At 35.5% G+C, this 12,960-nt stretch overlaps 1 protein-coding gene across 1 annotated transcript; it reads left to right on the forward strand.

The window, feature by feature from the left end:
• The first annotated feature begins 10,869 nt into the window (after positions 1-10,869).
• LOC141695909 (uncharacterized) lies at positions 10,870-11,310 on the forward strand. The gene has a single exon (XM_074500113.1). It carries the CDS (start codon positions 10,870-10,872, stop codon positions 11,308-11,310), a length of 441 nt encoding a protein of 146 aa, XP_074356214.1.
• Positions 11,311-12,960: the final 1,650 nt, after the last annotated feature.

Consider the following 12,960-nt stretch of genomic DNA (forward strand, 5'->3'; position numbering starts at 1 on the left):
TGACTCCTCTTTTTGACATGCCTCATATCTATCATCTTCTGAATTTTAGATGATGCAGTCCTCTCACTAAACCCTTTTCACAAATGAGTACCTTGAGATGATGTTCAAAGGTGAGAGCTTCCAATACCATAGTTAAACTTTTGTCAGATGAAGCTTTTCAGTAGAAACCATTGACTTCACCTTTTCAGAGTTTCCAGTCTAGCCACGAGCATTTCATTTCCTTACTCTAAGAAGAGCAAGCTTCTCAATCTTCTTACTTCAGATGAAACACTAATCCTTCATTGAATTGACATTTTATTCTTTGATGCAGAACTATCTGATAAGAGGATTTGTGCCTTGATTCTCAAGTAAGGAAGTTGCTTCAATTGTTATTAATGACTCCAATGATCAATTGTTATCAGTGATAACAATTGTTGAGTCCATGTTGACATTCCTTTTTCTTCATAGCTTGTCCCGTGATGAAAACATTTGCTGTCATCTCCAAACATTATTGGCGGAAAAGCTTTTGTCAATCACATTTGATTGTGAGGCTCTTTCTTTGATCATATGCCTTGAGTATGGATTACCACGAATACATATGAATCAATTGACCTGTTATGTCCTACACTCACAAATGGATTAACAGTTCTTGGTACCCAACTTATCAGTTTGGGTCCAGTTGGATTAAAGATTTTACTATAAACAAAGATATCAACAGCTGCAACCTTATCATGCTAATTCTTATCTTTGACTGACCATTTTCTCCATTTTGATACCCTTGACAAATCTGTCTCTAGGCTAGGGGAAAAATGGTTCCAACCTTACATAAGGAGGACTAGCAGTCTTTGCCCTATTGTAATTCTAAACATGCTTTTTCTATAATTAATGCAAGTTCTAAGAGATGCATTCATGGCATAAGCATAAGCAAGCATTGTGTTAAGAATACATGGCATTCATTCAGAAACATTACACATAAGAACTAAGCAAGACAGACATGATATGGAACAAACAGAATTAACAAATAAATCACTATTTCTATCTAGTCCAATCCTTTTAATGTATCTCACCTAGCTATCTCAATCCAATTATAAATTAATACATCTTAACAAATAATTCAGATCAAATGAATAAATGACAATGTAATAGGATACAAGAGATAAGCAAAAACAAAGGTCTTAAGTGCTGGAAAACATATATCTCGCTAAAGCAATTAATCATGTTCAACAAATATTCAAACAATTATTTAAGATCATCTAATGTAACATGCACAAGTTAAACATCAATCCTAGTTACCAGAAAATAATCTAGTGAAGTTCAGCATTATCTATGTGTGATGCTATCATGCTTGTGCGAGTGTTAACATTTAAACATTATGATCTTAACATGCATTGAATATTGAAAAAAAATATTACAGTGGTTCAAGAATTTGAAACCTGACATATGTGAGTTGGACCATCTTCAGAGATTGCTACGAAAGCAAGATATTCATTATTCTCGTCATCTGATCCATCCCAACTCTTTCTCGTGCACTATAAGTTTTGACTGGTTGCTTTCCTAAGAAAACATTCCATCTTTGTCTAACTCTTCAACTGAATCCTTACTCATCCTTATTTGTCAAGCTTCTTGTTCTGTTGTAGCAAAACCCCCTGATAGTTACTTGACACATATTTCTTGTCAAACCTGTAGCTATCAAATCTTGTTTATGTCCCAACTTTAGTCTGTAACCACCTCTTGAACTAAATCTGTAAGAATCTCTGCTTCAGAATAGATAGGCTTGATCCTTGGATATAGCTTATGTACTCCTTGTGAATCTGATGCGACCAAACTTCCCTGACAAGTGAAACACTGCCCTGACGTCCAGTCCCTCAAGTACTTCTACCTGAGCTTCTTCTGATTCAACCATCAGTGACTCCTACATTCTATCTTGAGGTTCCAATTTTACTGCATGTAACTGAGATATCTGTATGTCCCCACTATTCTCTCTGACCTCCACAATTCCTGCCTGTCTGATCTCATTGATTCCCGGATAAATATAGCATTGGTACAAACCACTGTGTGACTGTATAATCTGGAATCATAGAGTTGTCTTAAAATCTCCGTGAAAAACTGTACCCATAGAAATTTCATTCAATTCCTACATCTGAAAACCCAGTGGTATCCTATGGAGTAAGCCTTTGAGGAAGTTCCACAATTTTCGTTTGTAGGTCTTGAAATTATTTTCATTGGAACAAGAAAACCATTATCTTCAAAATCCGTGTTCGGGAATTTTCTGTCTGAATAGCACATGGTCTTCGTTTTCTTTGAAAGATTAAAATCACCTTTAAAAGCCCGGAGAAATCCTGAGTCTACCAATACTTTGAGTACCCTTAATTTAATTTTTAAGAGAAATTTAAATTTCCAATATTTTTAATTTTCTTAAAAAAATAAATTAATCAAAAATAAATATTTACATAAAATCTAATTTTCAAGAATTTCGAATTTTCTTAAATATTAAATTAAGGGTACTCAAAGTATATAAGCACATATCAGGCTTATACTTATATGTCACGAATTGATATATCTTTTATGTAACCTAGCAGCTCTCGAGAATTATTATCCATCCTTTGTGAGAGTAGCTTTGTAATCAGTTTATATCGGTCAATACAAAATTGTTTCATTCTGTTGAATACTTAATTCGATTTATCTGCACAAATTGTATTCACCCTCCTCTATTGTTGTATTAAGGATCTAACAAAAACCATGTTCAATAATATTATGACTAGGCTCCAACTGCTTTACGAGTAACAAAACAAAGATTTTTCTAAAGTATTTACAGAAGGTTGCATAAGAAAATTTATATTGTAAAACTAAGATATATAGATTCTTTATGGTGTGCAACTTTTTATAAGTATAGATTACATAATTAGTGTCTCTTCTTCCTCATCTTCAGTTCTCAATCTTCGGCTTCTTCAGAGAACTCTCAGCATTCGTCTGGTTCCATATCAAGTGTTTGAGACCATTGGTCGAAAATGAGGTTGATATCAACGACTCTCGCATTAAGTTTAATGCCTGCAAAAAGGAATTGAACATGCTACTTATTAGTTCCAATCTAAGTTTAACAGTGTTAGCATTAGCATCACGTCATTGTTTTAATACCTCTTCAATGCCCATGTCAACCACTTGTTCCTTAATATCACATGAAAAAACTTTCCAACTCTGGAGATATCTGATAAATAATATTAGCGATAAAGAAGTCACTACCAAGTCGTCACTAGTCACCATGAACTTTGTTGACCCCTTTAAAAATTATCCTTCATACATTCGACTCGCTAATATAACTTCATGATTTTACAGCATAACCAACCGTACTCAAATAGTAGGTTTTACGTACAGGAGACAAACGCTTTGCATCCCAATAGAACTTTGGAATCGATTCTCTTTGAGACAGATTAGTTGGTTGGAACATTGATATATCTTAGACAAAGGTGGGTTAAAAAGCTTATCTTTCACTTTTTCTGATATTAAGTATCCACCAGCACTTAATTCATATACACTTTGATGTCTATTTTCAACAGATAATGCAGGCCCGTCATTTTTACTCAACGGACCCATAACTCTTCCCAAAGGAACAGAGAGGAAGTTGGATAACATATATATAAAATCTTATGAACTATAAACTAACAATATCTTCTTATTTGAAATCTGCACCAATACATTGACCGTGATCTTCTCAAAACCATCAACAGAATATGAACTACTCTTAGATTGAGTGCAGAAATTGGGGATATGACACTTTTCTTACCGAAAACCAAATCTGTTAAACAAAACTTGGAAAATAATGCATTCTCAATAATATTGAAAATCTGTAAACAAATAGAGGAAAAAGATTTTGACATAGGTGACGAGGAATGTCTGATAGTAAGGTATTAAAAAACATTTCTATAAATTATTATACCTCACTGGTACCTAGTTTCAAAGTCTTCTCTTCAAGCACTCCAAAATCTGTGATTCCACTCCTTTTTAGCATATCAAGTGTTCTAGCTATATTACTAGGAATCACTTTCAAATCATCTTGGATAACAAAAGATGTACAGTCAGTAACAAAGACTACTTTATCACCCTCATTTGTACTAGCACACATATAAATTGGAACAATCGTGAACTTCCTGCAACGTTCGCATTTTATTGTACTAGAAGTGCTAAAATAAGCATATTTGTGATCTAGGGAAAAGCAAAACCCCTCACAGATGAAGTAAGGTTTTGTATCATCAATGTTCATCTTAAGCTTTTGACACTCCTCTTCTGCTGAGTGTCTTGTATTAAGTAGCATATCTTTGCACGCTTCTGTTGTAAAATACTTGTTATCGAGATATTCAAGTCACTTGTACAGAGTGTTAAAGCTCCCAATTGTCATTTGTAATGAAGATTTCGAGTTCTTAGCCAAGACTCTAAGTATTGTCCCCACTGGAAGTGTCATAACGCTAAAGAGTAAAGAGTATATCAACAAAGGCACTATTTACTTCAGAAAAAAACTACCTTTTTCTCATCTTTATGGATCAACACTTTTAACAAAACTTCACAGTACTCTTAGACCTGGCAAAACAGGCCCAAAACCATATATCCAGTCCAAACCAAACCAGTTTTTAAAATCTGGCCTAACAAAAAGTCATATTTTTTATTTGGATTTGGTTGGTTTTAAAATCACATTTTTATCCTAAATTTGGACCCAAATATGGATCAAATGCGTGATATCCATATTTTAAAAAAAGAAGTCTTCTGAGTTCTAACCTAGAATCGTCAATCGAAGATTAAGCGCGGCTCTAAACTTGGGTTTATTTATAAAGTTCGAAGATTCTCCTGACTATTTTCGTTTAATCTTTGAGTAATTTCCTGACTGTTTCTAACTTCTGATCTTATCAGGTATATATCTCTGCAAACATCTATACATACGTAGACACACACATCTTTATATATGTTTGATTATTTGGGTATGTGTGATTTATGTATGTTCACTATCTTTATCAAATTGAGTAATAATTGTGATCAATTATGTATATATGTTTACGTTTTATCATATGTTTAAGTATGTTTTATTATTTAGTAGTCTAAATCTAATGTATGTATCTATATTTTCTTGTTTGTTGTTGGTTTAATGTAGATTTAAAGTTGTAATGGAAGAAGAACAAAGTTCGACCTCTAGTAGAGCTACAAAAAGATTTAAGAAATCTACATCAATAATTTGGGAATTATTTGATAAGTTTGTGGAGAATGGAATACAAAAGTCTTGGTGTAAAAAATGTGATCAAGTTTATATAAGTGAACATGGTACCTCAAATATGAGCACATGGAGACGTTTGTGGTGATGAACTTGAAATTATTCCATTCGAGCAAAGTGTTTACCGTAATCTAATGGGAAAATCAATAGTACAACATAACTTGCCCTTTAATTTTGTTGAATATGATGGAATTCGGGAAATGCATAGGTACTTAAATCACAAAGTACAAGACATTTCAAGAAACACTATAAAAGCTGATATCTTGGATATATATAGGATAGAAAAGAGAAAAATGAAACAAGAGTTAGAGAATTTATCTGGGAGAATATGTCTAACATCTGATTTGTGGTCTTCATCAACCATGGATGGGTACTTATCTCTTACTGCACATTATGTGGATGAAAATTGGATTTTGCAGTCAAGGATTCTAAATTTAAGATTTATGCCTCCACCACATACAGGACAATTATTGGCAGAAAAATTTATTTGTTTGCTTAAAGAGTGGGGAATTGAGAGAAAGGTGTTTTCATTAACTCTTGACAATGCTTCTGCAAATAATTCTTTTGTAGAGATTTTGAAAAGTCATTTGAATATGAATGGTGTCTTGCTTTGTGATGGAGATTATTTTCACGTGCGTTGTGGAGCACACATCTTGAATTTGATTATTCAAAGTGGCCTTAAAGTAGTAGATGATTGTGTACGTAAAGTTAGAGAAATGGTAAAATATGTTAGAGGAGCAAAGGCAAGGATGATAAAATTGGCAGAGTTTGTTAGTCAACTTTCAATTAATTGCAAAAAGAAGCTTTCTCAAGATGTTCCAACAAGATGGAACTCTACTTATGTCATGCTTGAGAGTGCATTGCAATACAAGATTGCTTTATCTCAGTATGAATTAGTAGAAAAAAATGTGGGTTATTTAACAGATGAAGAATGGGCCAAAGTTCATAAAATTTGTCAATTTTTAAAGCCTTTCTATGATATCACGGTTTTGTTCTCGGGAAGTCAATATCCAACTTCTGATCTTTATTTTCATGGAGTGTATAAGATACAGTCACTTATTAGCACGGAAATGCAAGATGAGAGTAGTATTTTATATGAAACAGCGTTTGAAATGAATGAAAAGTTTAGGAAGTATTGGGAGAATTATAGCTTGATTTTGTCATTTGCTGTAATATTAGATCCTCGCTATAAGTTAAAGTTTGTGGAATATGTATTTCGAAAGATCTATCCCACAAATTATTCTGAAAAAGTTAGACATATCTATGAGAAGATGGAAGAGCTTTACTTGGATTATTATCGAATATCAAGTATATCTTCTACAACTATCACTTCTTGTTCAAGAGTCATTAACGAAGATCATGATGAAGCAATGGATGATATAGATGTAAGAACTTTCCTTTGATCTTAGTGTACATTTTATACACTTGTATATGCGCTTTTATTATTGTTCTAACATTTTTTAAATTTTGTAGGAGTTCGAATCAATTTTTTGTCAAAATGACTCACAAAATGAAACTAAATCGCAACTTGATTTGTACTTTGAAGAAAGTAAGTTGGATGCTAGAGTGAAAATAGATGTACTTTCTTTTTGGAGATCAAATAAGAGCAAATACCCCATTTTATCCATTATGGCACGAGATATTTTAAGCATGTCGATAACTACCGTTGCTTCCGAGTCTTCTTTTAGTATCGGAAGTCAAATTATTAGCAAGTATCGTGGTTCTATCACACCGGATAATGCAGAGGCTTTGTTATGCACCCGTGGTTGGTTGTATGGGTCTAAAGGTAAAGTTAATTATTTCATAAATCTTTTGAAATTCTCTGAAATCATTAATTATTTATAATATAAATATTATAGCTTTTGAAGATGAAGAAAGTGGTACAGAAGATTCCATTGGCGATGTTGAGAAGCTTGTCCTTACTATGCAGACTCCGGAAACTTGATGTTCTACTGCCTGGATCAAAATTCTTTGGTAATGTTGTTGTCTGGATGCCTGTCCTGACTTGTATTTGTAATGTTAAAGACTTTCTCTGTGTTTGATTTCTATACTAGCTGAATAGTTAAAAGCTTAGAATGTTGCTTTGAATTCTGATCACTGGTTATAGCATTAAGAAAATGGTTGAGGGTAAAAAATCTGGCACTCTTTCATACTCACGGTCTCACTGATAGTGTCTTTGAGTGTAGGCTAATCACATGGGACATGACAATTGCTGTGAAGACTTTGGTTTTATGTAACCTTCAATATGTTGTGATGTTTTACCTTTTCTGCCCCCAACCCTCTTCAAAAGAATAGCGGCTTTCGTTTTATCTTTCATTTTTCTTTTTTCCAATAACCAGATAGTGTTTTTTAGATCAATAATAATGTAGATGTTGTGTTCTATTGAATGTGGGCTACACTGGTTCTGTTTTGGGTATATATAAGCAACAGGGTTAGCTATAATATTGAATGTGTTTCTTGTCCTTACTATTGTATGCTTACCACTTGTATTTTATGTACATGATGAACCTGGGGAATTAAATCAGAAAGATGGTCGAGAAATTAATGAATCATGAGGATTTTGAAGGGTTCTAAAGCTGAATCTGGAGTTGAAGCCTTTCTACAGGAGATTTGTAAACAGGATGCAGTGGCTTTGCTGTTATATTTTTAGTGCCTGACATTGTATACCGCTCAAGTGGAAACTGCTTTTGCTTTTGGATTATACCATGATATCATTAAGCATAATTATATGTTGCAACTAATTATATGGTTCAATCTTTAAGCATAATTTATTTACCACTGAGGGCATTTAATTTACTATGTGCATGTTCTTTTCATTGAACCTTAAGCTTCCATTTTTCATTCAGTTGTAATTTATGATAGTATCATAACTTAGAATAGCTTTAATTAGGAAGGAAGCATGTTAAAATTATATTCTTTTGATTTTTGTCTTCATAGATTGGGAAGGGAACATATAGTAATATGTACAAAGCTCTAGACAGGGACACATGAAAAATTATTGCCCTGAAAAAAGTGAAATTTGACACTAATTATGTCAAAAAGCTCCAGAGTCGAGCCCACTAATGCAAATAATTTCACTTAATTATTATCTATTTTACATAGTTCTATGTATATTTTCAAAAAAATTGACAAAAATATGGATATCCATATTTTGATCCATAACTATATAAAACCAAACTAAATTAGAACCATATTTCATACGATATGATTTATATATGGTTTTGGTTCATAAACCAGTCCAAGTCTATATTAATAAACAAAAACCAGTTCAAAACCATATTTTGTCAGGTCTAAGTACTCTAATGCACCCATCTCGGGTACTTTTAATTGTGTCATGAAAATGAATAGAAACTAAACTATGCATATAAAAAGTTACATAACTCCAACTAGACTTTTTAATTTACTACTTTACAATTACCATCATTTCATCAGAGTTAATCAGGGTCGGTCCTGAACACAGGCGGGCAAAAACAAATGTGCCTAGGCTCGCCCCCAAATTTTAAGAGCCCCAAAAGTTTAGAATCATCAATACATATGTTATCTATAGGCCTAATAAGGCCCAATAGACGAAGTCCTAGCGGCCAGAAGGACCCTTGGGCCGAAGGCCCACCAAGCAACAAAATTGAAGGCCTAAAATATCAGACATCCGTTGGAGGAGGTATGAGATTAAAATAGCTCCACTTTTTCCTCCTCAAATGTTCGTCCGTACATTTAGTATTACAGATGAACATTAATCACACAGGTTTGAAGGGTTTAAATAGATGGCAGAAGTACGAAACTCTCAATAGTCTCTAAACACTCAAACACTCTAATACTTTCTTGTATTCACAAACCTATTCTACACTCAGATTACTGATTCTCATGCAGGAGGTGAATCTGGGGGACGATCCCTCGCATTCTCTTCCTTTTCCGGTTCAAACCGAAGAGAGTTCTTGGATGACCGAAGGGTGTTCTTGCATCCGCATAAATCTGGGCGTAACATTGGGTGCCGTCTGTTACGAGTTACTGAGAGAATGAAAAATAAAAGTAATGATGGGACATAACTTGGATTCACTCGTCACGAAGGGGGGTAGTCATCGAAGCAGTCATTGGCTGACACTGGCGGAGTGCCCAAACTGACCTCCAAGGAAGAAGCTCTGTTACTTAAAATCAAGGCTGAGAAATAGTCACAGAAAGGGGCAAAGAAAATCAAAACAAATATGAGGAAAAAGAAGCCCAGTCAAGGGCGAAATGAAGGGAAGCTGATGCACTTCGACTGAAAGCTCTACAGCTCCAAAGGGAAGAAATTGAGCTGCAGGTGAAGGCACTTTGTGAGGCAATGAAGGTTGATGGCACTGTGGTCACCAAACCCAGGAAGGACCGAAGAGGGTATAACAAAGAAGACGAGTCTGACTCTGAAAGTAATATTATTCTTTATATTCAGACGAAGACCCCGACAGGTCCCGAACCAGGTTGAGTAGGATGGAAAAAGCTATGTTTGGCGATATGAGAATCGATCGGGAGTCGATTATGATGGAAGAAATTGAGCAATATTCTCCCCTATCAGGAGAAGAGATGCAGTTTCCCAAGATGAGCGAATTCAATGGGAAGGGAGGCCCTGAAGATCATTTTGATAAGTATGAGCTGCTTATGATGGGGATGGGCCACAATGACATCATGTTGTGTAAAATGTTTAAAATATATCTGAAGGGATCGTCCTCAATGTGGTAAAAGTCCCTCAAGCCAAGTCCATCGGTTCGTACGAACAACTGAAGAGGAAGTTTCTAAAATACTACTCCCACATATGCCGAAAGGTCAAGGACACCGAAGCTTTGGTCTATTGTAGACAGAGGGTGAACGAAGAACTTGGGGACTATCTGGCTCGGTTCAAGGAAGAAGCTGGGATGATCACCAACTTGGAAAAGGTTAAAGTTATGGGTTTCCTCAGGACAGGGCTAGACCTCTATAAAGGTAAAAATGTTCGCTCTTCTCTTTACGATTTCCCCTCAAATCCATTAATGATATCTATGTGAGGGGAAAAAACATCTGAAGAAAGATGAAAAGTATAGGGGGTTATTAAGACTCTCGAAGGGACGATCGGACGAAGCGATCAGAGAAGTGTGACTACCCCTCTAGGTCCACCAATGACCGAAGGGACAACAGAAAAGATAGTAAGAAAGAATCCGACAGAGGAGCTGAACGATGTCAAGATAGAGATTTGGCCCTCATTCACTCCCTTCAACGCACCGATCTCCAAGATTCTCCACAAGATTAAAGGGAATCCAAGATTCATTCAGCCAACTAAGATGAAGGTCCCAAAATACAAGAAGAATCCTAACAAGTTTTGTTACTATCACAGAGACAAGGGGCATAACACTGATGAATGCTACCACCTCAAAAAATTTATAGAGTGAATGATCAAAGAAGGAGAATTAAATCAGTTCGTTCAAGACTCAAGGGACATACTGGGACCGAAAGATAATTGGGAGGAGGAACCATCAGGTGAAACACCCAAAAGAAAGGACATAATTAGGGGTAAGGTGAAGACAATCTCTGGGGAAAATGTGTTGGATTGAGACAACAAGACTGCGAAGAAAAAGTATGCCTGATAAGTGTACAACCTATATCAGTTCAGCCTAGAAAAGCCCCATATGCCAATGAGATTCGGTACTGAAGATTATGAGGATGTAATACGCCCGCATGAAGACCCCCTCATCGTCAACCCTCTTGTCGGGCAAAACAAAGTTTGGGAAGTGCTGGTTGACACTGGAAGTTCAGCCAACATCCTGTTCCACAAGACCTACTCTAAGATGAATCTGGAGGGCGAGCAACTAGAGCCTTGTAATGAAGCACCTCTTTATGCCTTCGGCGGGGATCATATTCAGTTCGAAGGTACAATTACTCTGTCAGTTATCTTCGGTAAACTACCCTATACTTCGGAAAAGCAGGTGAAGTTTTATGTGGTTCAGATTGAAAGTCCATACAAAGCAATCATGGGACGTTCGTTTCCATCCACTTTCGAGGTGATAAAATCTATTCCCCATCTCAAGCTAAAATTCCTAAAAGAGAAGGGAGTGGGTGAAATGAGGGGCGATTAAAAGACCAGCCGAATAGTCATGTTGGAAGATTTTAAGAAATTCCCCATCCATCCCATTTTAATAGTCCACTTTGTAAAAAAAAATCTCAAAATATTTGTCTTGTTCTCTATCCAATGCAAATTTTATAGTTTCAATATTGAAAAAAATTAACTCACAAGACCCTTCTCATAAATATCAGTGCATAGAAATTTAAAATGCACAATATTTAATGGCTTTTATGTGTGCATATATATATATGTATACACTTTCTTAGCTCTTGAAGTATGTGTAATTAATATAATGTATAAAAACTAAATTATTATTGTTGTGTGAAATGAGAAAAAAGATATTGCATTATCTATTTCTTAATATATGTAAAATTTGCAAAGTGGACTATTAAAATGGGATGGAGGGTGTACCAGTTGTATAAAGGGCCAGATAAACCGGAAAGAAAAAAAGCACTGATACCGAACCAAGTGGTAGCCGACAGACCCTCAACATCGAGTTAGAAAAATTTGAGGCAGATCTCGCTTATCCAATAGCCGAACCAGCCACAGAAGTTTAAGAGGTTAAGTTGCGTGCGGGTCATTCGAGAAAAATAGTACGCATAGGGAAGTACATGGAGACATGTCTGAAGGAGAAGGTTATTGCATTTATTCGGCAGAACCATGATGTGTTTTCCTGGGGACCAGAAGACATGCTCGGTTTGGATCCTAAGACAACTAAGCATTTTCTCAATGTACAGCCCAAGGCCAAACCAGTCAAACAGAAGATTAGAACGTTTGTTGTCGAACAATAGAAAGTGATTGAGGCTGAAGTGGAGAAGCTACTGGAGTCTAAGATTATAGAAGAAATTGAGTACCCCGACTGACTGACTAATATGGTTGTGGTTAAAAAGTCCAATGGGATGGAGAATGTGCGTGGACTAAACAGATCTCAATAAGGCCTGTCTGAATGACCACTACCCTCTTCCTAACATTGACCAACTAATGGATTCCACAGCTGGATACTAGGTACTTAGTTTTGTTGATGCATTTTATGGGTATCACCAAATTGCCATGAATATTAAGGATGTGCCGAAGATAGCATTCATAACTTTGAAGGGAACCTATGTATACATCAAAATGCCCTTCGAACTTAAGAATGCTGGAGCCACATTCCAGAGGATGGTGAACAAATTGTTCGAGCAGATTGGTCGAAATATGGAGGCCTATGTGGATGATATGATCGTGAAATCACTGTTCATAGATCATGCAGAAGATTTAAGAGAGTGCTTTGAGACTCTTCGAAGGAACAATATGAGGATTAATCCGAACAAATGTATTTTCGAAATAGCAATTGAAACAATGTTGGGCTACATGGTCAGTGCTCGAGGGATCGAGGCGAATCCAAAAAAAATCCAAGTTATTATTAATATGGAAGCTTGTTATTCCCAATGGACTAACAATGAGAATTACAGATTGGGGGTTGAATGTAAATCTCAAAACTTTTTCAAGTTTTGAGCAGTCCTCAAGGCTAAGTGTTTTTTAGAACAAGTGTGTGAATTGCTTGAAGCTAATACAGACAGATATATATTCAAACACAAATGTAAAGAACACAAAGAACTTAAAAACTTTTCTGGTGGATTTGTTGTTCCACCAGAGATGTGTTATTTCAGAAAATCTGTGATTC

The sequence above is a fragment of the Apium graveolens genome, chromosome 11 (genome assembly GCF_009905375.1).
Source record: "Apium graveolens cultivar Ventura chromosome 11, ASM990537v1, whole genome shotgun sequence".
In the NCBI taxonomy this organism is placed as follows: domain Eukaryota; kingdom Viridiplantae; phylum Streptophyta; class Magnoliopsida; order Apiales; family Apiaceae; genus Apium; species Apium graveolens.